The 27,504-nt window shown below is 46.7% G+C and overlaps 2 protein-coding genes and 1 long non-coding RNA gene across 8 annotated transcripts in view; 1 reads left to right on the top strand and 2 right to left on the bottom strand.

Moving 5' to 3' along the window:
* The window catches only part of LOC310676834 (tigger transposable element-derived protein 1-like), a gene marked incomplete at its 3' end in the record, with an annotated part of 1,439,559 nt that overhangs the window by 632,311 nt on the left and 779,744 nt on the right, over positions 1-27,504 (bottom strand). The window lies entirely within an intron of this gene.
* On the top strand, positions 14,339-15,567 carry LOC310676739. Its single transcript, XR_014510713.1, has 2 exons — positions 14,339-14,829; positions 15,473-15,567. It is a non-coding gene; the product is annotated as an uncharacterized lncRNA (long non-coding RNA).
* ART1 (ADP-ribosyltransferase 1) lies at positions 20,047-26,260 on the bottom strand. Of its 6 annotated transcripts, none has more exons than XM_083436787.1 (5): positions 26,158-26,260; positions 24,519-24,596; positions 23,122-23,857; positions 22,074-22,112; positions 20,047-21,972 (listed from the first exon to the last, which is right to left on the bottom strand). In XM_083436787.1, the coding sequence occupies exons 1-5, from the start codon at positions 26,158-26,160 to the stop codon at positions 21,872-21,874; spliced, it is 957 nt and encodes a 318-aa protein (XP_083292913.1). In that variant the 5' UTR covers positions 26,161-26,260; the 3' UTR covers positions 20,047-21,871. The 6 variants fall into 6 exon arrangements, with proteins under 6 accessions (XP_083292913.1, XP_083292912.1, XP_083292911.1 ...); XM_083436786.1 differs by having other exon boundaries at positions 26,182-26,260; XM_083436785.1 differs by having other exon boundaries at positions 26,108-26,255.

Here is a 27,504-nt window from a genome sequence, read left to right as displayed (position 1 = left end):
ATGAGAGCTGAGCAGGAGAGGGAAAGTGAGAGTGAAAGAATGCAATTTCAGCTGGAGATGAGGAAACTGGAATTAGCAGCTATGGAAAATCAAAATAATAGTAATAACAGCATTAGTCAAACTCAAGTGAAGATAGATTTAAAGCGTTTTCCTGTGTTTAAGCCCTGAGGCTTTTATTATATCATTTGAAAGAGCTTGTCAAGATTTTCAAGTGAAAGATGAAGATAAGATGAAGATACTTAGAGCCAAAATAAGTGGTTCATTACCTGAAATCTATGCCCAAATGACTGAGGACCAATCCAAAAATGTTGATATGTTTAAGCAACTAATATATACCAGATTTGGGATTACCCCAGAGCAACTGAGAAAGAAATTTGGAAGTGTGACTAAAGTGAAGGAGGAGACATACGCTCAGTTTGGGGCTAAAATCTCAAACTACCTCACAAAATGCTTAGAACAGGAGAGGGCAGACTCCGTTCCAAAAATCAGAGAAGTGTTTGCTCTGGAACAATTTTATGAAATGATAAACGGCCAATTAAAATATCTTATAAAGGAAAGACACCCTCAATCACTTCAAGAAGCTGCTAACTTAGGTGACCGAATAAATGAAATAAGGGACCATAGGTTTGATGAACCAAGTTTTGGCGGGAAAGTGTGGGGGACTACCAGAAATAGATTCCAACAGGCAAAGGGAAACCCATTTTCAGAGACAGACAAGGGAAATAAGCCATTGTCAAAAGGGCAAAATGACAAGGCCCAAGCAAACACCAGTCTCACTGAGGAGAAAGGGTGGAAAACAAATTATACAAATCCCAAAGAACCGAAATGCTGGGGATGTGAAAAATTTGGCCACAAAAATTTTAATCGTAGAGCTGGAGGGGAAAAGCCTGTCAATATTAGCCCTCCAAAAAAAACATATTGTATCAAAGCAGCTGAGGAGAGCCAAGCTAGTCAGGATAGGCCGAAGCCTGCTGAAGTGGTGGAGGCTAAAGTGGCACATTGCTATGCCATTAAACAAGACAATCTTTTTTTTAAAAAAAGGCTGGGGAAATTATTTGGATTGAAGGGAGGAGATTTCTAGGGTTAAAAGATACAGGCTTGCAAGTCACTATCGTCCACCCAGAGATAATCTGTCCCACCAAAATAATTCCAAGGAAGGTTATGCGATTAAATTTCAAAGCAGCCTGAGGTATTACCCGTTGCAGAGATCCGTGTTAAGTTCCAGGATTGGTCAGGACAGTGGCAGGTTGCTATTTCTGAGGAGATTCCCACCGCTGTGCTGATCGGATGGGATCTCTTAGAGCATGAACAGAGTTCTTTTGTAGTTACTCACTCCAAGGGGGGTCAACAGTCACCCGATGCTGAGGGGAATGCTACTGTTGCCAAAGGAGACAGAGCTGAGGAACAGATCTCTGAGGGGAGAAATGAAGCCCTGCTGGTTCCTTTTACAAAAAACCAAAAACCTAGTTTTGCCCAAGAACAGAAAGAGGATGCTGATTTAATTAATTGTTTTGAGGCAGCCCAAACAAAGCAGAAAACCTGGTATGACAAAAAGGCCAGAGTAAGAACTTTTGAACCCAATAGTGAAGTGTTGCTATTGAGACTAACCAAAGGAAATAAAATGCAACTAGCATGGAAGGAACCATACAAAATCGTGTCCAAAATGAGTGATGTAAATTACGTAATCCAACAAGGGGAAGAAGGGCGTCAGGTGGTTCGTGTGAACATGTTAAAGCCTTATCTTAGACCAGAAGGCTGGACAGTGTATGCAATACGTGAAGATCCAGACGAAGCCGATAGAACATGCTGGGAAGGGAGAGGGGAGCAATTGTGCAATCTACGAGAAATTAAGATAGCTCCTACATTAACCCTTAATCAGCAGGTGGAGGTTAAACAGATCCTACAAGATTATAAAGAAATTTTCAGTAATACTCCAGGTAGAGCTAAGGGAGTTGTACATCATATCGACACTGGGGATGCCGAGCCCATTGCTGTAACCCCCTATAGGATAACAGGAGAATATGTGGGGAAAGTTAGCAATGAGGTAAGGGAGATGTTGAAGGCAGGGATCATAACCCCTTCGGAAAGCCCCTGGGTAGCGTCCAAAGTGTTGTTAGAGAAACCTGAGGGATCTATCAGATTTTGCCTAGATTATAGGAAGCTGAACCATGTCACTAAAGCAGATGCATATCCAATGCCACATTTAGATGACCTGATCGAAGCTATAGGCTAGTGTCATTACATCACCTGCCTAGACTTAACAAAGAGATACTATCAAGTAAAAATGGAGCCTAGGAACCCGGAGAAAACTGTGTGTAGAAGTCGCTTAGGGCAGTTTGAGTTTAAAGAATGCGCCAGCCACCTTTCAGCGACTGGTGGACAAAATCCTTAACGGATTACGAGGGTTCACAGTTGCTTATTTAGACGATATTGCTGTGTACAGTCCAACTTGGGATAAACACAAAGAGCACTTGGGGATAGTGCTAGAGCGAATTAAAGAGGCGGGCTTAGCCATCAAAGCTAGCAAATGCCAGATAGGGGGCTCGATTACTCAATACCTAGGACACATGGTGGGAGGAGGAGTGATGAAACCTTTAGAGACAAAGGTAGAAGCCATTTCAAAATGGCCTACCCCTACCTCCAAGAAGAAAGTCAGAGCTTTCCTAGGACTAGCCGGTTATTATTGAAAATTTATTCCAAAATTTAGTTAGTAGCGCCTTTATCTGACCTAACTCGGAAGAAGGAGCCAGGTAAGGTCAAATGGACAGCAGCGTGTCAGCAGGCCTTTGATGCCTTAAAAAGCGCCTTGACGTCAGGACCAGTCCTTGTTGCTCCTAATTATGATCGTGAGTTCACCGTCTTCACCGATGCCTCCAATGCCGGGATCGGGGCCGTACTGTTTCAGCAGGGAAAGAAGGACAACCTGCATCCAATCACCTTCATAAGCAAGAAATTACTTCCGAAGGAAAGACATTTTTCGACCATCGAGAAGGAATGCCTTGCCAGCGTGTGAGCATTACAGAAACTGAAGCCGTACATCTGGGGCCGAACTTTTATCTTATTCACCCTTGCTGTGGCTGAGAACAATGAAGAACAGTAAGTTGATGAGGTGGGCCCTATCGCTGCAAGACTTTAATTTTACAATTAAAAATGTGAAAGGGTCCCTGAACACCATTGCAGATGCCTTATCAAGAAGACCTGCGGTTGAAAGTTAACCAGTGCACAGTTATATTTTTTCTGTAGTTAACTGAATACCTAAGATATATCAGGTTTCATGTATAAATGTAGATTTTGCCAGAACAAAGTAATTGATGTACCAATGTTATGTGGGATGTGAAGGGTGTAATAACAGGTTAGTAAATGTTTATTTGCATTAGATATGTAATGCTGATTGATCAGGAGAATAACTACCGTAATTTTCGCTCCATAACACGCACTTTTTTGCTCCTAGAAAGGAAGGGGAAATGCCTGTGCGTGTTACGGAGCGAATGCACTGGACTGGAGCCCTGGCTGCCGTCAGTCAAGCAAAGCGTCTGTCCCGCTCTGCGCGGCTCTCACTTTGCTTGCTTTAAAGCAACCTATGGAGGAGCCGGGGAGGAGGGAGGGAAGGAGAGCCATGGCAGCAAAGCGGGCAGCAGCCGCTTACACAGGAGGAGGGAGAGACGGGAGCCATAGCGAGCCGGAAGGAGGCAGGCGGTTAAACGCCAGCAGGCGCTTTTAAAAGTGTTGCGTAGTCAGCAACAGCTGCTGCAGCCTCAGCTAGCAAAGGTCCGGGCGCTCTCTTAACAGAGCAAAGAGGCTGCAGAGGGATGGCAGGGCACAGGAGTGATCCGCTGGGGACTGGAGCGTGCTTTTTTACTTCTGCAGCTTGTTTTCAGGCAGGATAGATTTGAGCATTGTCTGGGTCCTAGTGCCCCTACCGCTTTTTTGTGCTCCATTCTATTGCTGCTGGTTGCTGCTTATCTCTCAAACTGAACCTGATACCAGTAGCCACGTGTACAAAGTCGAAGGCTGCAAGGAGGAGCGCTTTCACACAGGTAATGGCGAATCCCCTGCAATCCAAGTCCTCCTCACTTGCTCAAATCTATTCTGCCTCAAAACAAGGAGCAGAAGGAAAAGGCGGCAAACTGTTAAATGGAAAAAACCCTAGGCACAGGGCAAATACCTTAAGTATACCTTTAAAGCAACAGTGCTCTTTCCCTCCCTCCTCCCCGCTCAGCTCGCCAAAAAGCTCCTTCTCCACCCACTCCACGCGTGTTCCTTGTCCCTTGAGTGCTTTTCCTTCCCTCCCCACTTAAAACGTGGTTACAAAGCACGGATCCACATGGATCCTCAGGATTTTTGCATTGGGCTACCCCAAACTCACCGTCAGATCACATGTCTGTGGCCACAGCATGAACCACAAAAATCATACATCCACTGTTTCGTTTAGAATATTTTTTTCTTCTTTTCCTCCTCTAAAAACTACATGTGTCTTATGGTCAGGTGCGTGTTATAGAGCGAAAAATACGGTAGGTTAAGATATCCCTCCTGAGTCAATCTTCTTAAGGGGGGAGGTATGTGGCGTTAGCCCTCCTAGGTGTGTGACATCATACTGGGTCATAAGGAAAGGGTTAACTAAGTGTAAAATGATTACAAGGCCACCCCCCAGGTTGGTTTGTTTTTTTCAAACGCAACCTTTTATTATTCCGCAACTTACCATACAATTTCTCTTTCAATTTGCCCTCTGAAAAAAATAATAAAAAAATAAACGCACAAAGGAGGAAAAGAAAATACAAGAAAATACAAATGTGGACAGGTCCGATCCTTACGGGCCAAACTTGGGTCTCCAGCAGCTCCCGGACTACAGTTCCCATCATCCCTCCCCATTGGTCCTGCTAGTTAGGGATGATGGGAGTCCAAAACCAGCTGGAGACCCAAGTTTGCTTTAAAGGGAAAGTAGGCTGGCCCTGTGACACCCTCTGCTGGACAAAAGCACTTCCCCAGAATCTGAACCACCCCCAGTATTGCTAATTGGAATTTAAAGAGCGCAAAACTGAAGTTTGATTGGCACGTCAACCTCTAGGGAGCTTCTAGGTGCTTTCTGCGCCACCTAGAGTACCCACAGAATTGTGGCGTCTACTGGCAACACACAAAGGAGAACAAATGAAAGACAAACACAAGGGGCAGGAAAAAACCTGGAAAGGGCCATTCCAAATGGACATCCAGTGTGAAGAGGTCACTTTCCCCACTGCTGAACAATGCCACAGGTAGAGGAGATGAAATACTAGAAGTATTCTCTGGGGCAAGGGGAGCTGCTGGGAAATTGAACTACGGGCTCAAAATATTACTTTTTTGAAAGGCAGCTGCCTGGCAGCTCTGCATCACCTGGAGCAAGAGGCCTTGTTCTGGCTCCAGCAAAGGTCAGACTGTCAGTTCTTCTCAACTTCTCAAAATTAAGGGGAAATGTGTATGCGTCCTATGGAGCGAATGCAGGCTCCCTGGCTTCAGCGATAGCAACCCAAAGCCTCTGAAGCCTGCGCTCCGGAGGCTTGGAGTTGCTTTCGCTGAAGCCAGCAGAGTCTGGTCTTTGAGGCTGGTGGTGGGGGAAAGCAGCGCCAACACTGGTAGCGTTTACCTAATAATGATAATAATAATAATTTATTATTTGTACACCGTCCATCTGGCTGGGTGTCTCCAGCCACTCTGGGCGGCTTCCACAGTGACCAAAAATACACTAAAATCTCACACATTAAAAACTTCCCTGAACAGGGCTGCCTTAAGATGTCTTCTGAATGTCAGGTAGTTGTTTAACGCTTTGACATCTGATGGGAGGGCATTCCGCAGGGTGGGCGCCATTACCGAGAAGGCCCTCTGCCTGGTTCCCTGTAGCTTTGCTTCTCGCAATGAGGGAACCGCCAGAAGGCCCTCGGAGCTGGACCTCAGTGTCCAGGCAGAACGATGGGGGTGGAGACACTCCTTCAGGTATACAGGACCGAGGCCATTTAGTGCTTTCAAGGTCAGCACCAACACTTTGAATTGTGCTCGGAAACATACTGGGAGCCAATGTAGGTCTTTCAAGACCGGTGTTATACCTGAGTGCAGCGCAGGGACTGACTGAGCGGGTGGCGAGATGTTTTCAGCCTCGGGCACTTGGCAGGTTCTGAAATGGCCGTGCAGGCCGGATTCACGACCCTGGAGGGCTGGATTCGGCCCACGGATCATAGTATGAGGACCCATGGCCTACACTGACTGGCAGCAGCTCCCCAGAGTTTCAGGCAGGGATTTCGTCCAGCCCTTGCAGGAGATGTCAGGGGTTGACCCTGGGACATTCTGCATGCCAAGCAGATGCTCTAGGGCTCCCCGTGTTTCACTAGCCTTTCAACGTTATGCTATTAGCAGCACTGGAGATTCCACCTGCCTCTTTTGAAAGGAGAACACTCTCCTAATCAAATAATAATAATAATAATAATAATAATAATAATAATAATATATTTATACCCTGCCCACCTGGCTGGGTTCCCTAGCCACTCTGGGCGGCTTCCAACAAAATATTAAAATACAATAGTCCATCAAATATTAAAAGCTTCCCTAAACATAATAACAACAACCATCCATTTTCAGTCCTTTGAATTAGCAATTAAGCATTTCTGGAAAGGGAAATGGCATACTTTTGTAATTAACATAAAAAGCATGCATGAGAAAGTATTACTCATTTATGATGAGAATAGGATTTATTTATTTTGAACTTCGCTTGGTTCCTCCTTGGCAGCCAGTGCGATTGTTTCAGCAGGGCTAGAACTCAGGACCCGCTGCCTTGAGGGACATCTAAGAGCAGTTGGGCAGGGGAAAGGTCTCCCTTGGGAGGTGGTGGACTCTCCTTCCTTGGAGGTTTCTAAGCAGAGATCGGACGGCCATCTGCCATGGATGCTTTAGCTGAGATTCCTGCATTGCTGGGGGTTGGACTAGATGACCCTGGGATCCCCTCCTATCTCTCCATTCCGGAATTCCAGGAGGAGCTTCCTTGCCTCCTGCAAAGCCCTTTTCCCTGCAAGCTCTTCCTCTGGTTTCTGGCCAAGGGAGGGAGATGCTCAGAGTCCAGCCAAGAGCCTCACCCCCAAAAGGATATCTGGGTATGGGCGTAGCCAGGGGGGCAGCTGCCCCCTTAATCCATAAAAAATAATAGAAGTCTGAGGTTCTGCCAAGCGAGAGAGGGATGAGCTGGAGGGACTCGGCTTGGCAAGGGTTAAAGGGAAGTGAGCTGCCTTCCTAGAGAGGCCAGGAAGCAAGGGGGGCCAGGTCCTCCAGAGCCAAGGCCCCTCCCCCCCAGTCCTTTCCTTGCTTTGGGGTCTCTCCTGCAAGGGCCGCCTCGCTGTCCCCTCCTGGGATCTGGTGAGTCTCCTCTCTCTCCCCCCAGAGGGTGCAGTGGGGAGACGGGGGGGGGGGTCCCAGGGCTGCAGCAGGGGAGGATGCCTGGGGGGCCTGATCCGGGAGGAGAGGGTACTGCCAGGGAGGGGCCAGGTCTGCCACGCTCTCCTTCCTGGAGATCAGAGGATCCCAAAGTCATCTGGCCCTCCGCCCCCCCTTCAGAAAAAATCTCCCTTCTTTAAACAAAGGAGTCCCTGTGTTATGTACTGAGTTGAATAGGATCCAAACTGCAGCAGTCTGATTGGTCCTAGAACAATAGGATCCAAATCCCAGCAGTCTGATTGGTCCTAGAACAATAGGATTCAGAATGCATCATTTTGATTGGTCCTAGAACAATGCAGCAGTCTGATTGGTTGGCAGGAACCACCCAATCATGCTCCAGATATAAGTGAATCCACAACCTGATTGGCTTACAGTAGAATTCCAGAATTAGCCAATCATGTGCAGCCTATTGTGTAAATAATGTATATAAAGCAGATACTATGAGGGGACTTTCATTCACTCCTCCTCACCACTATGAGCTGAATAAAGAGCATGAAATCACTCTGCGACTCTGAGTATATTTCACCCTGGGACTTTAACTCTGTGTGACATCGCTCAGCCTCATTGCACAACAGAGGAAACATGTGCAAATGGTTTTCCAAAGCTGGACAAGGAGGTGGACTAGCCCCCCCCCCCCCGAAAACCGCACGTGGAGGGAGGAAGGAAGTTTAGATGGGAGAGAAAGGCCAGGAATAAAGAGAGGGATCCCATCCCATAGTCTGGCTGTTGCATTGCAGACCATTTTCCCAGTGTCTCCCAGGGCAGCCCCACACGGAGGCCACTGCAGCAATCCCCTCGCACCCAGAGCATGGCATCCCAGGATCACATCCTGTCTGTCCCAAAGGGATTGTTGCTGGCAAAGCAGCCGGGCACTGCTACTCACCGAGCCTCCAGGGACCTTGGCATCAATGGCTCTGTGGGTGTGTGAAGCTATCTAACAGAATAATAATAATTAATTACCCGCCTAAATTTTTAGGCAGATGTCTTTGGCCCTGCCCACTTGGCCCTCAGGGGGTTGACCAGATACATACCTGGCCCTCAGAGCAAATAAAAAGGGTCCCCACCCCAGGAGTCTGTCTGGAGAGCGGCAGAGAGTCCAAGTGCAAGAAAAGGAGACAGAAGCAGGGGAGTGGGGGTGGGGGAGGAACTCCTGAGGACCCCCAGGTGAGGACCCCACTAGACCCACAAATGACTCCCTTGTCAGTCGGTTCTGACTTCATGCATTGACTGGAAGGGCAGCAGAAACCAGGTTGATTAATCTCCCAGAAATCCCTTCAGTTGCCTCCACATTTTGCATTGCTAGAATGCTAGAGACTTAGTTCTTCTCCTCTTCCTCCTCTTTCTTTTCAAAAAGATAGCTCATGGTCTGGGATGTGGTGCAATCCTCACCTGGTTCCCAGCAAGACTCATCCATGCTTCCTTAGGGAACCATTCCCCACCTTCAGTTGCCTCCACATTTTGCATTGCAATCTTCTTTCTAGGAGAGCTGCTTCTTCTTCTTCTTCTTCTTCTTCTTCTTCTTCTTCTTCTTCTTCAGAAAATAGCTCATGGTTTGCATGCTAAGGGAAGCTTTTTCTTCCTCTGACCTACAAATTCTGTAACAAAACAATGTATTTGCTTTGTAGGATTTCCTTGAGCTTTTCATTACAACAGACAGAACTTGGCAGAAATCCAAAGGGTTCCTTCCGATCTCTCAGAGGCTTCCTGAGAGCACAGATGGATGAGCAAGATTCATCTGGCCCCGAAGCAGGAAGAGGCCATGCCAGCCAAACTGGTAGCAGTGGGGGATTTTGGGAAATCCCAGTGCAGAAGATCCTGGGTGAGGAGGACACCCTCCGCTCAGAGGTGCAGAGCCAGCAGTTGAGGCAGTTCTGCTGCCAGGAGGCCAAAGGACCCCGAGAGGTTTGCAGCCGACTCTACCACTTTTGCCACCAGTGGCTGAAGCCAGAAAGGCACACGAAAGCTGAGATGCTGGACCTGGTGATCTTGGAGCAGTTCCTGGCTGTCCTTCCCCCGGAGATGGAGAGCTGGGTGAGGGAATGCGGAGCGGAGACCAGTTCCCAGGCTGTGGCCCTGGCCGAAGGTTTCCTCCTGAGTCAGGCAGAGGAGAGGAAGCAGGTGAGAGAGACTTTCCTCTGGATACTCCCAAGGGGCTCCAAACAGGACAGAGAACATCCCATAATGGTCTGCTGATGGCGCATCCTTTTTCTGGGAAAGCATCCATGGAATGAGATCTCACACCCTTCAAGTCTTTGCCATTCTCTTTCTAATATTTCTCACCATTCTGTGTTTTTAATCCGTGTTTCTTTTTCAGGGAAAGGATCTCTTTGCAGAAATGGACCTGGATTCCTGTGAGGCAGAGAGGCCTCCGTTGGACACCAGAGAGGGGCCACTGGGTAGGGAGGAAGGTGGTTTCTCTCCGTTTAGTCTCATTCTGTTGGTTTTCCAACTCATCTGTGAGTTGTTTTCATCTTGCTTTGGGGGGAGACAGTTGGGAAGAAGGCTCCAGAGGAGGGGAGATGTATTTTTGCACAACAAACATATGAAATGGGCACAAACGTCCAAATGCTCTCAGCAGGAAAGGCTTTCTCAAAGGCCCATCTGCAGTTAGAGATGCCCTGTTTCACCTGTGAGAGAAGCAGGCACTCCTGGCATCCTGTTTACCTTTTATGTTTTGCAGGTGACAGAAGGATGCCAGCAAGACCTCCTGATCCGTCTTTTCATGGGGACAGAAGGGAAGCAGCGGCTGTGGAACCAGATCAGGTCAGGGGAAGCTGCCTTGTGGGGACAGAGGCCGAGGGATGGAGCAATGTCATGGACTGGTTGGGCACAGAGGAATGGTGGGAGGCAGCAGCCAGGGAACCAGGACGGGGAGACGGCTGAGAGCCCAAGAAGTAGAGGTAGAAGAAGGATGGGCGGTCAGAGGGGGGAGAGGGAGAAGCCTGGGAAGAGGAGGTGTCAGAAGCTGAAGGGGTTACAGGGATTAGTGAGCTGGGAGACTCTGTGGCAGAATGCAGTGCAGAATCAGAGGAAGAAGAGGAAGGAGGCGAGTGGAAGAGGAAGGTCGGGAGGCAGAGGTGAGTCAGGATAAGGAAGAGCCACCGGTGGCTCCCTCTCCTTTTGCCCGAAGCCACCCTCCCTGCTTGTCTCTCAGAGCCAGGAGACCCCCTGCAATGCAGAAATCTCTGCTAGATCGTCCAAGACAGATGGCCATCCAAAACAGGCTTATTTGATTTCTAGATTGATCACTGAATGCTCAGATTGGTTTCTAAGCAGTGGACAAATGGGAACAAATAGTGGCCTGGATTCACCTAACCAGCCCCATTGGCTGCAAAATGGGGCTTGCCCCCCATTTCTCCCCCTCTCCATGCCCCCATGAATCCCTTGAATTTGGCTCTAGGGCATTGGGAGGGAACTCCCCAGAAGAGCTCACGAGGAGAGGAGAAAGTGGATCCTTCCATCGGGGAAACCGGAATGCTTGCGTAGGCAGAATGACTTGAAAAACACAAGGTGGAGTACCACCTATCTGCACGAAGATGAACACCCATAATTAAAACGCAGAATAAAATAAGCATTCATATTTAAAATGTGCAGTAAAGCAATCCTATTGAAACAACACCACAATTAAGAGGAAGGAAACAACAGAGCATTGTGTAGCAGATCATATTTCTGCTGTCTCAGAGGAGGACATTTCCCTTTTTCTTTTAGGGGCCACTGTGCTTTGAAGATGTTGCTGTTCGTTTCACGGACGAGGAGTGGGCGTTGCTGGATCCTGACCAGAGAGCTCTGCATAAGGACGTCATGGAGGAGAATCGTGGGATCGTGGCCTCTCTTGGTAATGCTCCCTGTGGGATCGTCATATCTGCCTGGAAATTCAAAAAGTACCTCAATGTGACCAACCTCATATATTTTTACAGAGCTCAACAGCACCCCCTATAACACCTGGGAACCTAACACCCCCACAATAAAGAGTAAATTACAGTTTTTTCTTTGAACAACCTTCCTCAAATTACTCCTTTTTCTACCAGGATTGGGTTGGTCTGAACTTCCCAGGCCATCTTCAATGTCAGCTTCAGAATTGTTAGGAAAGCTAAGTAGCTTCAGGTTTTTGTTTTTGCTCCTGTCAGTCTTGGGTTGACCAAAGAGCCGACTGGCAGCGAAGCTCAGGTGCTGCCAGCCAGAGAAGAAGCAGGCCTGGGGAGAGGAGAGTTAGCAGCGAAGGCAGAGAGGAGGGGGAGAGGAACTGTAATCTGAGCTCTGAACAAAGGGGAGAAGAAAAAGAGAGACAGAGTGACAGACAGCTGTGTGAGAGCTACAGGAGTGAGTCAGACGCTGGAATGCAGGAAGCTACAGGGGAAGAGGGAGGAGCTTAGTCCTGGCAACTCCATCTTGTGGGGAGGACGATGAGTAGAGGAGCTCCGTCCAAGTTTGTTGTTTTAGCAATAAATCTGAAGGCAGAGTCGTCTCACGTTTGTGGGAGAGACCAAGCCATAACAAGGACTGACACTATCAGATCATCACACTATCTGGGTGTTTCGCGGTCGGTGTAATGCAAGTAGCATGTAAATCTTCTCTGATTCTTCTTGTGTATTTCATGCCGTCACTACCAAGCAAGGAGATTTGGGTCTCAACACTCCAAATAACACTGTCTCATTGTTCCACTGTCCAGTTAACATGGGTTTAATCTTTTCAACCTATGCTTGGGAGATAACAATGGCTTTTTCCTTAGAATTGTAGCCTTAGACCAGTCCTTGCACTCAACTTCACATTATATTGCGCCATGTCATCTTGTATACACCCAAATGATATTCTTCTGTCATGTAGGGACGGTCTCTCCATTCTTTGATCGTTATCTGCCTTTGTGCACCTTTTCCTGCCTTAACCAGTCTGATTTTGTAGTGCCTGAGTCTCCTTATACCTCTTCAAAAATATAGAAAGGCCAGCTTTGGTTATGTTTCACCCAATCTCACTTCTAATTTCTTCATAACTGTAGCCTTGTTCACTTAATAGTACTATTTTACATTGCTTTCTGGGTGACCAGTCAAATCTTTGTGCCATTTCTATAATTTTATTATGTTTTACACCCTCACTAAATGAAAGAACACAAAAAAAAAAAAACCAACTTGTTAGCAATCACGTAACACACTGCCAAAAGTAAACCTAAGCAAGTTGTGCTTCCTTTTTCTGGTTATTTGACTATAACATTTGATAAAATATGGATAATTAAACAAACTTTGTTGAACTGCATTCTTGATTAAATTATCTTTCCGTTGATATATAATTTTATATTATTACTCCAAAAGAAGTGGTGTTATGAGCCATCAAACCTCTGAAATACACTTTTTTCCAAAAGTCTTCCACAATTTTGACCTCTACTGTATATCAAACAAAGCAACATTCAGCAACACATCAGAATCTCATAATAAATATGTTGGTTAATGACAAACAACACAGGTAATGAACACACACCCAACTCTCTTCAGTTCTTCTCCATTTGTTCCTGAGGCTCTAATTCCTTTTGTTTCCTTTGCAGATTGTGATGAATTGGAAATTGAGAACAAAGGTGACCATGAAAAAATCCCCAGGGAGGAGAAGCCATGTAAAATTTTGGAGGGTGGAGAAAGCTGCAGTCAGAGCTCCCATTCCACTTACCTTCAACAAAATCTCATTGGAAAGAAACTCTATCACTGCATGGAATGTGGAAAAAGCTTCAGTCAGAACTCCTCTCTCACATCCCATCAGATAATTCATACAGGGGAGAAACCCTATCAGTGTGTGGAATGTGGAAAGAGCTTCAGTCAGAACTCCCATCTCACTTCCCATCAAAGAATTCATACAGGGGGGAAACCCTATCAGTGTGTGGAATGTGGAAAGAGCTTCAGTCAGAGCTCCTCTCTCACTTGCCATCAAAGAATTCATACAGGGGAGAAGCCCTATCGGTGTGTGGAATGTGGAAAGAGCTTCAGTCAGAGCTCGTCTCTCACTTCTCATCAAACAATTCATAAAGGGGAGAAACCCTATCAGTGTGTGGATTGTGGAAAGAGCTTCAGTCGGAGCTCCCATCTCACTTCCCATCAAAGAATTCATAGAGGGGAGAAACCATATCAGTGTGTGGAATGTGGAAAGAGCTTCACTGATAGCTCCAGTCTCACCTCCCATCAAATAATTCATACAGGGGAGAAACCCTATCAGTGTGTGGAATGTGGAAAGAGCTTCACTGATAGCTCCACGCTCACTTCCCATCAAAGAATTCATACAGGCGAGAAACCCTATCAGTGTGTGGAATGTGGAAAGAGCTTCAGTCAGAGCTCCCATCTCACTTGTCATCAAAGAATACATACAGGGGAGAAACCCTATCAGTGTGTGGAATGTGGAAAGAGCTTCAGTCAGAGTTCCCATCTCACTTGTCATCAAAGAATTCATACAGGGGAGAAACCCTATCAGTGTGTGGAATGTGGAAAGACCTTCAGGAAGAGCTCCCATCTCACCTCCCATCAAAGAATTCATACAGGGGAGAAACCCTATCAGTGTGTGGAATGTGGAAAGAGCTTCAGGAAGAGCTCCAATCTCACTTCCCATCAAAGAATTCATAGAGGGGAGAAACCCTATCAGTGTGTGGAATGTGGAAAGAGCTTCAGGAAGAGCTCCAATCTCACTTCCCATCAAAGAATTCATAGAGGGGAGAAACCCTATCAGTGTGTGGAATGTGGAAAGAGCTTCAGGAAGAACTCCCATCTCACCTCCCATCAAATAATTCATACAAGGGAGAAACCATATCAGTGCGTGGAATGTGGAAAGAGCTTCATTTACAGCCATAGTCTCACTTCCCATCAAAGAATCCACTCAGGAGAGAAACCCTATCCCAGCGCTTTGAAGATTGGGGTGAACGTGAGAGCGTTGTGGAACCCCGAAAAATACCTCAGATTCAGCATTCTGAGAACCTGGTGTTCCGGCGGGTACCCTTAGCAACTCCCCTGCTAGTAAGAGCTCCGAGAGCGAGCGGGATTGGAGACAGTACTGTGGAATCGACTCACTTCCTTCATTGCACGAAGCTCCAAAGTCCGGCGATCGTGAGCGACCAATTTCTCGGACTAAATTAAGATTGGAAAACTGTGAGTAAAAAGGATTTGCATTTGGACATTAAATTGGACTGGAAGGGATTTAAACACAGAGGTCGATCCCTTTCCGCTGAAGAGAAAGTGAAAGCAGTTACCGCTAACCGAAGCCGTAACTTTAAAAGACTTGCTAAAAACTTTCAAGGAAATATTCCAAGCCCCTCTTTCTGCAGGGGGGAGGGGGGAGAATTTTACTGAATTGGGACCCTGAATGAGATAGATTTGACAGAGAATAGACTCTTGCTTTCTGGAAGCGGACCTCCCAGTGAGGAAAGGCTAGACTCCATTATTACGTCACAAAGGGAGAGGATACTTTCAACTTTTGTTTTCCTCTTTGGGGATTATAAAGTAACTGCAGCTGTCTGAACTCGCTGAAACATTGTACAGTGTATCTTTTACACTCCTGGAACTAGTTACAAGAGTTCAAATCAATTTTGGATGCTTTTCAAGAAGAGTAAAAAGAATAAGACTTTGAAAGGGGGGAGCTGCTGAGCTGCCTGTTGCTGTCTGTGTACTAAAAACCTGTGGACTGAGTGTGGGTGAGCGGACCTTGAAACTGTGGAATAGTTATGGCTAACGGTCTAGGTAAGCCTGAGAAAAGCAAGCCTAAAGATAGAAGAGGCTCTAAAGCACTAACTTTTGAAGAGTTGGTGATGCAAATGTTGACTGAAATAAAAACAGATGTAAGAGGAACCCAGCAGAGCCTACAGGAGCTTAAACAAGAATTTGTAGATTTGAAAAAAGAAATTCAAGAAGTCAAGACAGAAGTTACAGGTCACAAGACAAGATTGTCGGAATTGGAAAGTCCCTGAGAGTCCCTGATGTGGAGAAGACCCAACAGGAAGCGCTTAAGACAATTGCTTTTTTGCCTGGAAGAATCCGGGACCAGAAAGAGGAGGAGACACAAGAAGATCGGAAGAAATTTAAAGAATATTTAGCTAAATATTGTTATATATGATAATGAGAAGTCACTTGGAAGTAACAAATAGGCTTAGGACTAAAATATGAACGTGTTGTAAAATATGAAGGATTAGAATACTAATAAAAGAGACGAGGGTAGTAAATAGGAGATAATTTTATTAGAAATATGATTTTGGAGAACTGTTAAAAGGAGATACAATGAAATTCAGTTAGGGGGGACTGGATGAAGTCAGTTAACAATGTAAGGTAAATTGGGTTTTGAAAGTAATAATTGTTTCTGTTTTTCTTTTGTATTCTAATGTGTTCTCTTGTGTTGTGTGTTGTGTTGTGTAATGTCATTTCTTCTTAGAAATTTGGAAAAGCAATAAAAAAAATTGGGGGGGGAAATTGAGGAGGCCACCCCCCAGATTTTTTTTTTTTAAAATGCAACCTTTTATTCTTCCACAACTTGCCATACAATTTCTCTTTCAATTTGCCCTCTTAAAAAATTAAAAAATAAACGCACAAAGGTCATTAGAAAAACAAAATACAAGAAAATACAAACGTGGACAGGTCCCATCTTTGCAGGCCAAATGCAAAAGTTGCTTTAAAGCAGGTTTCCCAAACTTGGGTCCCCAACAGCTCCTGGACTACAGTTCCCATCATCCCTTCCCACTGGTCCTGCTAGCTAGGGATGATGGGAGTTGTAGTCCGAAAACAGCTGGAGACCCAAGTTTGCTTTAAAGGGAAAGTAGGCTGGCCCTGTGACACCCTCTGCTGGCTAATTGAAATTTATAGATCGCAAAATTGAAGTTTGATTGGCACTTCTACCTCTAGGGAGCTTCTAGGTGCTTTCTGCACCACCTAGAGTACCCACAGAATTGTGGCTTCTACTGGCAACACACATAGGAGAACAAATGAAAGACAAACACAATGAGCAGGAAAAACCTGGAAAGGGCCATCCCAAATGGACATCCGGTGTGAAGAGGTCACTTTCCCCACTGCTGAACAATGCCACAGGTAGAGGATGTGAAATGCTAAAAGTGTTCTCTGGGGCAAGGGGAGCTGCTGGAAAATTGAAGTACGGGCTCAAAGTATTACTTTTTTAAAAAGTTGCCGCCTTTATAGGCATTGCCATTCAAATGGCGTGCATGCATCATGTGATTGATTGTGCAAGGTGGGCCTTACCTGGCCCCCCACCAATATTTTATTCAAGTCGGTAGCACTGGGTCGTGTGGTTTCCAAATTAGATAAAGACATGAATCTCCTTCCTTTGCACATGTTCCAGCTTGTCAATATCCTCATTTATTCTTTTTAAAATTTATTTGCACTGAAAATTTTACAATATAAACATACAGGATGAAAGCATGGCTTTCTCACAAACAAATCAAGCCAGAGAAATCTCTCCATTTTTATTCTTTTCTTTTTTTGGATGGAGTTACAAACTTTGTTGATCAGGGAACTGCTTTGGAAGTAGTGCATCTCGATTTCAGTAAGGCTTTTGACAGAGTCCTCTGTGAGATTTATGAGAGGAAGCTGGTAAAATGAGGCTGAATGAGGTAACTGTTAGGTGGATTTGACTGACCGAACCCAAAGAGGACTCCTTAATGGTTCCTCCTCATCCTGGGGAAAAGTGACAAGAGGGGTGCTGCAGGGTCTTGATAAATGACATGGATGAAGGAACTGAGGGGATGCTCGTCACATTTGCAGATGACACCAAATGGATCATAATGGCGTCCTCTCTCTTCTTCAGCAACAGACAGGGAGACACAGAACAGTGCAAAAGCACAGCAGAGCGGAAGAGATAAGACTGACTTCCGTTCTTACACTTTCCAAGCCTAGGAAAGTAAACAGGGGCATGTGACATACTAGCCACATATCCAGCAACGGGAGGAGTGAATTGCTAACACACCACACATGATTGCAGGTGATAGAAGTAAAAAAGCCCTCTTTGCTTATGGGGTACCCAAGAGCCCATATACAGTCCTTTTGTAGGTTCTCTATTGGTAGGAGAAAATAACAGAGACCAACCAGAGAATATTGAGAAGCAAAGCAGCTTTATTAACTGTTGCAACAGGGTTCTCCACTCACAAGCAGGAGAGAGGAGGAGGACCCCGAGCCATGCATGCAAGCCCTTATATAGACATTTTTAATTGCCCGCCCTGGAGTCCAAGACCACCCCCAGATACATCATACATACATCACAGAAGGGGTGTAGCCCAAGACTACCCCCCAGATGCATCATACCTACGTCACAGAAAAAGCGGTCTACAACAGAAATCTGAGTGCATTGTTTTTACCTTGTCTGCCAGGTTACCTGTAAATGGTCACTTGACTGGATTACCTGGGGAGCCTGGCCATTCTTTTGTAATGATAATACTTAATTCCTGAGCTAGGTCACAGGCCCACTCTATTCACACCTTAAATGTGCCCTTAAGGCAGGATTTGTGAGGACAGAGACAACGGGGAGGTTTCTGCATTTCCTTCGACCTTGTAGAGAAATATATGAGGTGAGTGAAAGAGTCAAAATGGCTTTAGGGCTTTTCCTGTGGGTTTGGGGCATGTGGTTTATATATTTATATATGTATTTGCTAGGTACATTGAGGAACATTTATATAATATATCCTAAAAAATTATTTTAACCATTTCCCCATTTAGGGCTATAATTTTTTCTAAAAAATTGTTGCCCCACAAATAATAACCTGGTTTGTTGTAAATGGATGCATTCGTGTAAATCTTAAGAGACTTGCATGTCAGGCCTCTTGAGAGCCAGTGTGGTGTAGTGGTTCAGAGTGGGGGACTTGTAATCTGGTGAACCGGGTTCGCTTCCCCGCTCCTCCACATGCAGCTGCTGGGTGACCTTGGGCTAGTCACACTTCTCTGAAGTCTCTCAGCCTCACTCACCTCACAGAGTGTTTGTTGTGGGGGAGGAAGGGAAAGGAGAATGTTAGCCGCTTTGAGACTCCTTTGGGTAGTGATAAAGCGGGATATCAAATCCAAACTCCTTTTCTTCTTCTTCTTCTTCTTCTTCTTCTTCTTCTTCTTCTTCTCCTCCTCCTCCTCTTAAGGCTATTTGCAAGTGTAGCAGTGCACATAGCTGGACATAGGATATCACATAAAAAAATAATACAGTTGAAGCGTAAGGTTCATAAATATGTAAGAAAAGACAGGTATGTGTTCCTTTTTGTGTGTCTGTATATATGTGATTGAAACTTTATTTTACAAGATGTACTATATATATAATGTATTGTAGGGACGCGGGTGGCGCTGTGGGTAAAAGCCTCAGCGCCTAGGGCTTGCCGATCAAAAGGTTGGTGGTTCGAATCCCCGCAGCGGGGTGCGCTCCTGTTGCTCGGTCCCAGCGCCTGCCAACCTAGCAGTTCGAAATCACTCCCGGGTGCAAGTAGATAAATAGGGACCGCTTACTAGTGGGAAGGTAAACGGCGTTCCGTGTGCTGTGCTGGCTCGCCAGATGCAGCTTGTCACGCTGGCCACGTGACCCAGAAGTGTCTGCGGACAGCGCTGGCTCCCGGCCTCTTGAGTGAGATGGGCGCACAACCCTAGAGTCTGTCAAGACTGGCCCGTAACGGGCAGGGGTACCTTTACCTTTAATGTATTGTAAGGATATTTATAAAGCTGGGGGGGAGGAAAGCGTGAGACAAGGGGGAGGTGGTGCCAGAATTTGGCATCGTACAGGACAACACCACCATTTGAGATGCCACGATCCGCCATTGCTCTGACCTCTAGGGTGTGTCCTTTTCTTACCCAGCACCCCAATCTCTGTGTAACAAGAAACTCCAGGGGTGCTTCTCCGGGGTTTAGTTTTCTGGGAACGAAGGTTAGCAGAGACTGTGGAGTCTTCAGGGTACCTGGTTTCATTTGCACATATATACAACCTGAGCATAGGATGGAGGGGCTCTTAGCACCCCCCCCTTACAGATCTTGCTTCTGCATTAGGTTTCCCATAAAGCCCCAAGCCCAGCTTTGGAGTCTGGCACAGAGCAGGAAAGAATTTCAAGAGGGGCAAATCTAAGGTTCTGCACACGGAGATCAGATTCTATCCAATTCAGATTTCTTTGTGGGGCAGGTATAGGACCATGAACACTCATCCCAATTTCTTAAAAGTCTTCAGGACCCCAGAAATGTAGGTTCACCACTGGAGGCTCCATCTGTTCTAGAGGGGACCATGCCTTGGGGGATCCTGGTGAGCTTGCGGTTGTTTTAGGGAGGCAGCTGTGATGAAAAGTGCCTTTCCCTGGAATTGTAGAGTTGGGAAGGGGGACCCGAGGGTCATCTAGTCCACCCCCCTCCCACAAGGCAGGAATCACAGCTAAAGGCTCCCTGGCAGTACAGTTCCTGGGGGATTTATAAACGATATTTAATTAAACATTGTCCACAAGTGAAAACCTGGACATATTTTGACCAAGCTCTGCAAGCTGCAAGTTAGACGAAGAATACATGAGACAAAACGAAAGCAGTGATCATAAATGGGTGGGAGGAACCCTCAGAGCGGAGGTTGGGAGTCATATGGAGGAATTAAGAATTTGTGAATCAGGAAAAAGACTTAAACAACCTAAGTCTCTTTAAGGATTTGTATATATATTGGTTTGTTTGGAAGATTGTTGTTTCTTTTGTGTTTTATTTGGAATGTATAATTTTTGTTGTGTTGGAAATCAATAAAAAGCATTAAAGGGGAGGGGCTCCCTGGCAGGTGGCCATCCAACTTCTGCTTAAAAGCCTCCGAAGAAGGAGAGTCCATAACCTTCTGACCTGAGGCTGCAGGGCTGGGCCAGCTGTGGCTATTCCTGGGAAAGGAGGACTCCTTCTGAACACTGAGATAGATGCCCTGCTGGTTGCAGCTGGGTTGGCTGAGATCAGACACCCCGCGTGGGGCTGTCCTGCTTGGCACCCCACTAGCCAATTCTCCGGAGGCTGGTTTTGTCCAAATGCAGAGTCACGAAACGCAGGAGTTAAGTGGGGAATTGGCCTCTGGTCCCGCCAGGGGCCTTCCCAGGAGATTCATCTGCTTGGTGGGACCGATGGAGGTGGCCTAGGTGGGCCTCCTTTGCTCTGCTCTAGCAGCCAGGCTCTTCGAATCATAGAATCGTAGAGTTGGAAGGGTCCCCCAGAGGTCCTCTAGTCCAGCCCTTCTTGGCTAACCTGGTGAGCTCCAGATCTTGTTGGACTCCAACTCCCATCAGCCCCACCAAGCATGGCCCAATGGGAGCTGGAGTCCAATGAATGCAGCGCAGAGCACATGTTCCCCCGGTTAGCAGCCTAACACAGACCCTCCAACATTTCTCCAATGAAAAGAGGGGTGCCCTGTTCCATAATAATCATAATAATAATAACAATAACATTTATACCCCGACTCCTAACACATATAAAAAACACAATAAAACATCAAGCATTAAAAATCTTCCCTAGACAGAGCTACCTTCAAATGTCTTCCAAAGGTTGTCTAGTTACTTATCTCCTTGGTTCAGGGGTCACATGACTCCATACCCTCCAACATTTCTCCGATGAGAATAGGGACATCCTAGGGGAAAGTGCTAGACAGCATCTTAAAAAGCAGAGACATCACCTTGCCGACAAAGGTCCGTATAGTTAAAGCTATGGTTTTCCCAGTAGTGATGTATGGAAGTGAGAGCTGGCCCATAAAGAAGGCTGGTCGCCGAAAAATGGATGCTTTTGGATTATTGTGCTGGAGGAGACTCTTGAGAGTCCCATGAACTGCAAGAAGATCAAACGTATCCATTCTTAAGGAAATCAGCCCTGAGTGCTCACCGGAAGGACAGATCGTGAAGCTGAGGCTCCAATACTTTGGCCACCTCCTGAGAAGAGAAGACTCCCTGGAAAAGACCCTGAGGTTGGGAAAGATGGATGGCACAAGGAGAAGGGGACGACAGAGGACGAGATGGTTGGACGGTGTTCTCGAAGCTACCAGCATGAGTTTGACCAAACTGCAGGAGGCAGTGGAAGACACGAGTGCCTGGCGTGCTCTAGTCCAGGGGGTCACGAAGAGTCGGACATGGCTAAACGCCTAAACAACAACAACAACAAAGGGAAAGTGGGACATTCTGGGATCAAATCATAAACCGGGACGTCTGCTATAAATCCAAGACTGTTCCTGGAAAATAGGGGTTATTGGAGGGTCTGTTAACGCCATTTACGTAAATTGCTACTGCAACAGCAAAGGGATAATGGGGTGAGATGCCATGGAGCTCTTGCCAGCAACACACTCTGGGTTTAGAAAGCAGCTTTTTTGCAGCCGCCGACCCGCTTGGCTCTTAACTCAAGCAAAGACTAACGTTCGCTCTCAGCCGCACTTGATTTGCTCCTGTTTTGCTTCCCCAGGAGCGGACTATGCGAAGGGTGGAGGAGAAGCAGAGGTTTGATCCTGGAGATCAGAGGAGGTCTGGGGGTCCCAGGGTGCCAGCAAGGAGGAAGGGACCCCAGAGAAAGAAGGACATTTGGACACTGGCAGAGAGATGGCTCTGACTTGCACCTGTCAATATAAGAAAAAAAGGAGGAGACTTTAGCATACTTTTAATAGCATGAGTGTCTGGGGTGGGGGTGGGGGAAGAGAATTATCAGCTACTCCCTCACCTGAAGTGGCCCGGCACCTTGGGGGCTTGCACTTTTTCTCTGCAAAGAGCAAAGCAAAGATAGTTATAAGCAAGTCATTCATAGAATCATAGCATTGTAGAGTTGAAGGGGACTCCTCAGGGTCATCTAGTCCAGCCCCCTTGCAATGCAGGAATCTCGACTAAAAATCCCCTGACAGAGGGGTATCCGACCTCTGCTTAACAACCTCCATGGAAGGAGAGTCCACCTTCATTATTCAGAACAGAGGTTCGCACAACCCACCAAGGAGGATAGCAACACAATAAAATGCAAAACAGCAACACTTAATTGCACAGTTTTGCAAAATCCATTTAGCATGGTTTAGTTTGATTAAGTCAGCAAAATGCACAACTTGATCCAGGGGTACCAGCTTGTCAAAGTCTGATAGTTCATTTTCACCTCCAGCAGACACCCCAGCCACCTCCTTCCCTCTAAGAGCCCAGCTAGGTAATATTTGGGAATCACTGGTCTAGTGTTCCTCAAACAAGGACAGTTACCTGCTTTCTGGAAACACTGACATTACAAAACATCATGAGTGTAATTACTGAGCAGCTCAAGAAATTTAGACTGGGACACAGAATATGTCCCTCTTCCCCACCCCGCAGAGCCAGGGGGATCTCTACATTGCAGATAATAACATGTTTAGTGCCTCTCTAAGGGAGGGGTTACCAAGGCATTGGATGGCTAAGGATAAAATGCTCCCCCTGCGATTTCATCAGGGTTGGCACGTTGTAGAGTTCAGCTGTGGTCTTCCCCCAAATTTTGACTGGATCATCTGAATAGGTTTGTACACACCCAGGCACTCAAGGGTTGTGATATCTGCAATCCAAAATCCCCACTCCCTTTCGATTGGCTTGCTGAATGACCTGGAGGTTTCCTTTTTTCTTTTGTTCCAGATGCAGCTTGGCTGGTTGTCTTGAGCCACCTGCGCTGTTTGGATTACATAGAAAGGACCTTGCACATCTATGGGCGCTATATAGGGGGTTATTATTTTTTTACCTCTGTTGCTCCCCAGCAACAGGACTGTTACCTTTCACAAAGACACAGTTGTGGACGCTGGAGTCTTCGAGGGAGAGGAGCTGGATGTAAGTGGTCTCCTTGGCTTTGGTGAAGTTGGCCACCTTGAACTTCTCAAAGGGGGGGATGAGGACCTCTTCCTCGCCGGGGAAGAAGGAGAAGTTCTTGATGTTGACCCCATAGCAGGTCTCGATGGTGAAGAAGGTGTCCGTGCCAAACTGCAGGGCGCTCTCGTTCTTCAGCGACGAGGACGTGAAGTGACCAAAGCGGACTGCCTTGAGGCGCTCGGAGATGAAGCGGACGTTTCGCACCCCACGGTACACCTTTTGGCACCTGGGGTGAGAGGTGGTCCCCAAGGCGTGGAGGGCCCTGGTCAGGAGGAAGTGAAGGGTCTTGAAGTTGAAGCTGTTGAGGTAAGAGTCTCTCGTGCGCCCGGCTTCCCTCACGGCTGCGTTGAAATCCCTGTGGAGGCGCCCTTGGATGGTGTAAGCCATGATGGCGATGACGTACTCGGGCTTGAGCCCTGCGGGCAAAGGGGTTTTCCTCCCCTCCCACTGGGAGGAGGCCTCTTCCCAGGCCTCGGCATAGACTCTGTTTTGGGCGAACTCCGTGCGGTTCAGCTCGGCCAGCTCAGCCTCCATCTGCTCCGCACATCCCTTGTACTGGTCATCGAAAGAGGTCAAGGCCATGTTGAGTGGGGACACTTTGATGGGGAAGAGGTCTCTCCTTTGGATGGGGAAACAGAGGACCTGGAGCAGAAAGAAACGTTAATTGTTTAATTGTACATCAAAATGGAAAATAGCTCTTATGTGTATTGCTAAAGGGAACATGGAAAATTCCATTGAAGCCAAGTAACATATCTCTGGTACCTAACAGGTTGATAATCAGCTGAGAATGTCTCCCTGCTACTCTCACGTGATGTTTAACTTTAGACCACACGAGTAAGATATTCAGTTGCAAATCTCCATTTTGAGGGAGTGGTCTTTGTTCTCAAACCACCAAAACAAAAGGTTGTACTAGTGATGATTCTTTCTAGGAGGGAACAGCCTCAGGCTGGAATGGAGTGAAAGAGTTTTGATTCCAGTTCTGTTTGGAGTAATTTTACATTTCTAAGGAGCTGAACCCGGGCTTGAAAAGCACATGATTTTATGCAACTATTTGGATGTATCACTATTGTTTTAAGTCTGCTTTGAAGAAAGTTCTGTGAGTAAAGCTTTGAAGCCATATTTTTGGTCTGGATCATATTTTATTTCCAAGAAGAGTCGGTTTTTATTCATTCTATTGCTTCCATAGGTGCAATACTTATAACCACAGTAAGGAATACACGAGGAGATGGCTTGAGGAGGCTGATGGGTGGAAGTGTGTGTGTATCTTGATTTTTAATTCCCACTCCTTGCACCCTCTTCATACCTGAAGGTCTCCTGGGAATATTCCCACCAGGTGAAGCAGCAGGATCACAGAGAAAGGGGCCATCTTCACCGCCCTCTCCTTTGAAAACAAAACAAAAGAAGCAAGTTTTTCTCTCCAGCCTGGATATCTCACAGCCGTGTCTCGACACTTGAGGGTTCACAGATCTGGTGAATTCAAGGTAAGGTTCAAGCTTTTGATTTGCATCAAAACAAAAACCTCCCAAACCACAAAGTCGGGGGGGGGGAGACACCCCAAATTACAAGCCTAAAAGTATGTTTCGTTAACTTTGGCTGTCGAGGTATTGCAGCCAATATCTTCAGTCCTTTATATAGCACAATTGCCAAGGGAGGAGAGGAAAATCAACAGGCAGATTGTTTCATGGAGCAAACTTGGTTTCTGCTGCTCCAGAGGGTGGGAACTGAGCTACTGGATTCAAATGGCAAAGAAAGGAGATTCCGACTGAGCTCTATGAATAACTTTCTGAGATCTCATCCACATTTCTGCTCAAAGCATACTTCCTAGGCCTGGGTCTGAGAGGTTCTCCTTTTGCCTTGCTGCTTTCCCCAGGAAAACCTACTGTTTCCTTCTGAATCATAACAAAGGTCAGCTGGGTTTTCTGCAGTTTGACATTTGTTCCGATTCCGTGGTAAACAGCAGATTTTCCCAGGGAAAGTGGCAGATCAAAAGTGAAACCTCTCAGATCCGTGCCTAAGAAAGTACAGAAGTGTGGCTGAATCCCAAGTGCTGTTCATTTTGAGGGCAGACTCCAAAAAAGTGTTTTTTAAGGATTGCCACCTGTCAGGGAACCCTGAACTGCGATTCCTGCCTTGCAGGGGGCTGGACTAGATGACCCTTGATATCCCTTCCAACTCTGCAGCTCTGTGATTCTAGGCTGCTCAATCTGCTCCCAGTACAAGCAGTTAGGTAGGAAAGGCTTCGGAGATTTTGCCCCCACGACATAGCTGTCAACGTTTCCCCTTTTTTAAAGGGAAATTCCCTTATTCCTCGCAAGAAAAGGGAAAAGTTGACAGCTATGCCCCACGACGCCCCCAAAGAGCAGGGTCATTGGTTAGAATTTCTATTCTGTAATAAGCATATGCAAATAGAAGAGGTGCCTCTGGGCTCAGTATTCTGCATGAGGGATTCAAGTGCGTACCAGAAAAACAACAAACCCACTTCTTCTTTTTTGCAATTTGGAAAGCAATGGGGGAAATGTACTGAGATGAACAAATGACCCACCGGAAGGCAGGTAGACATTCTTGAAGCAACCCAAGATGAATGCAGAGCGAATGCTCATGGTTGTTATAACTGCCTTGCCAAGAAATCAGAACAAATGCTCTGTAAGAAATCAATAAATCTGGATATAATCTGACTTCCATGTGAGGATTGGGCAGACGTATCAGGATGAAGGCTCAGTAAACAGCTCATCTGAAATAACCTGCAGCGTCATCCACCCAGTTTTAAGGAGTTCAGAATCATAGAATTAGAATTATATAGAATTATAGAGTTGAAAGGGACCCCAAGGGCATCTAGCCCAACCCGCTGCAAGGCCAGAAGCTCGGCTTCAAAGAGCAAGAAATTGTTCTTACACTGGGTTCAAAGAAGCAGCAATCCCTTGACTTCTCTCTCTCTCTCTCACCATCAGAAAATAAAATGGTCAGACTTATCTGTGGCCGTGTTCCCTCTCTGCAGCCGCTTCTCGCGCCCGGGTGGCTCCTCTCAGCTGTGGGTCGCCGTTCTCTGGACGTGACAGGTGGCAAAGGGGCTTTTTATAGAACCCACTGGAAATCCCCGCCAGCGCTGCTCACCCTTGAGCTATTAATATTCAAGAGCCCTCCAACAATTTTGCTCGCGTTGAGTGCATTGGGTGGTATTCATAGAACTGTAACATGGGCGGGAGGACACTGAGGGTCATCTAGTCCAGCCCCTGGCACTGCAGGAATCTTAGCTCAAGGATCCCTGGCAGAATCAACAGCGTTTTACTCAGAGCAAATGATTGGGCCTGAACTTCATTAATTTTGGGGGGTCTACCCTGAGTAAAACAGAGCTGAATACCAAGGGTAAATAATATAGTCAGGCATCCCTCTCGAATACAGGGCAGGGTAAAAGGTAAAGGACCACTGGATGGTTAAGTCCAGTGAAAGGTGACTATGGGGTTGCAGCACTCATCTCACTTTCAGGCTGAGGGAGTCGGCGTTTGTCCACAGACAGCTTTCCGGGTCATGCGGCCAGCAGGACTAAACTGCTACTGGTGCAACAGGACACTGTGGCAGAAGCCAGAGCGCACAGAAACACCATTTCCCTCCAGAGTGGTACCTATTTATCTGCTTGCACTTTGATGTGCTTTCAAACGGCTAGGTTCGCAGGAGCTGGGACAGAGCAACGGGGATTCGAACCACCAACCTTCCGATCAGCAAGCTCAAGAGGCTCAGTGCTTTAGACCACAGCGCCACCCACTTCCGCTACAGGGCAGGGGCTCCTTCTGGGTCAACATGTTGAGAGAAAGTGCTGGATCAACCAGTTGGTTGGCATCTGTCTGTCTCGGGAGACAATGGAGGAGTGCGCCTTGCAGGTGAAGTCAAATTGCTGAAGAGTTGCAGCGTCTGCTGTGGCTGTAGAAACCGATAGGGGAGAGAGATGTTTTGTTGCAGCTGGGGCAGATGGAGGTGTCTGATTGTGCTGCTGCAGATGCGGCAGGGGGTTTCTCCTCTCTGCACTTCCCCCAGAGGTCAGTCCTCCTCCAGTCACTGTTGTGGGTTGACCGGGAGCTGCCCGACTTAAGGGTAACTGACCAGTGAGACAGGATGATCTCTCCCACCAACAGAGGCAACCCGCAGCACTCATACCAGAGGCCAATCAGGTTGAGCTTATAACTCATTTTTGCTGTGTTAACAACACCAAGATGACCCCTCTGGGGCAGTGTGTCTGGGCAGTGTGTCTGGAGGTCCTGGGCTGCCAACCCCCTAATTACACAAGAGCTAGAGGC

This window comes from Podarcis tiliguerta, assembly GCF_965153285.1.
Source record: "Podarcis tiliguerta genome assembly, chromosome: 4".
Lineage (NCBI taxonomy): Eukaryota > Metazoa > Chordata > Lepidosauria > Squamata > Lacertidae > Podarcis > Podarcis tiliguerta.
The sequence above is the reverse complement of the archived record's forward strand: the minus strand, read 5'-3'. Positions and strand labels throughout refer to the sequence as shown.

Bases quoted from the DNA above. Each gene is read 5' to 3' on its own strand.
- ART1 (XM_083436787.1), bottom strand. The intron at 23,858-24,518 runs GTATGAAGAGGG...TTTCTGCTCCAG, and splicing joins TATTCCCAGGAGACCTTCAG to GTCCTCTGTTTCCCCATCCA. The intron at 21,973-22,073 runs GTGAGGGAGTAG...TTATATTGACAG, and splicing joins AAGGTGCCGGGCCACTTCAG to GTGCAAGTCAGAGCCATCTC.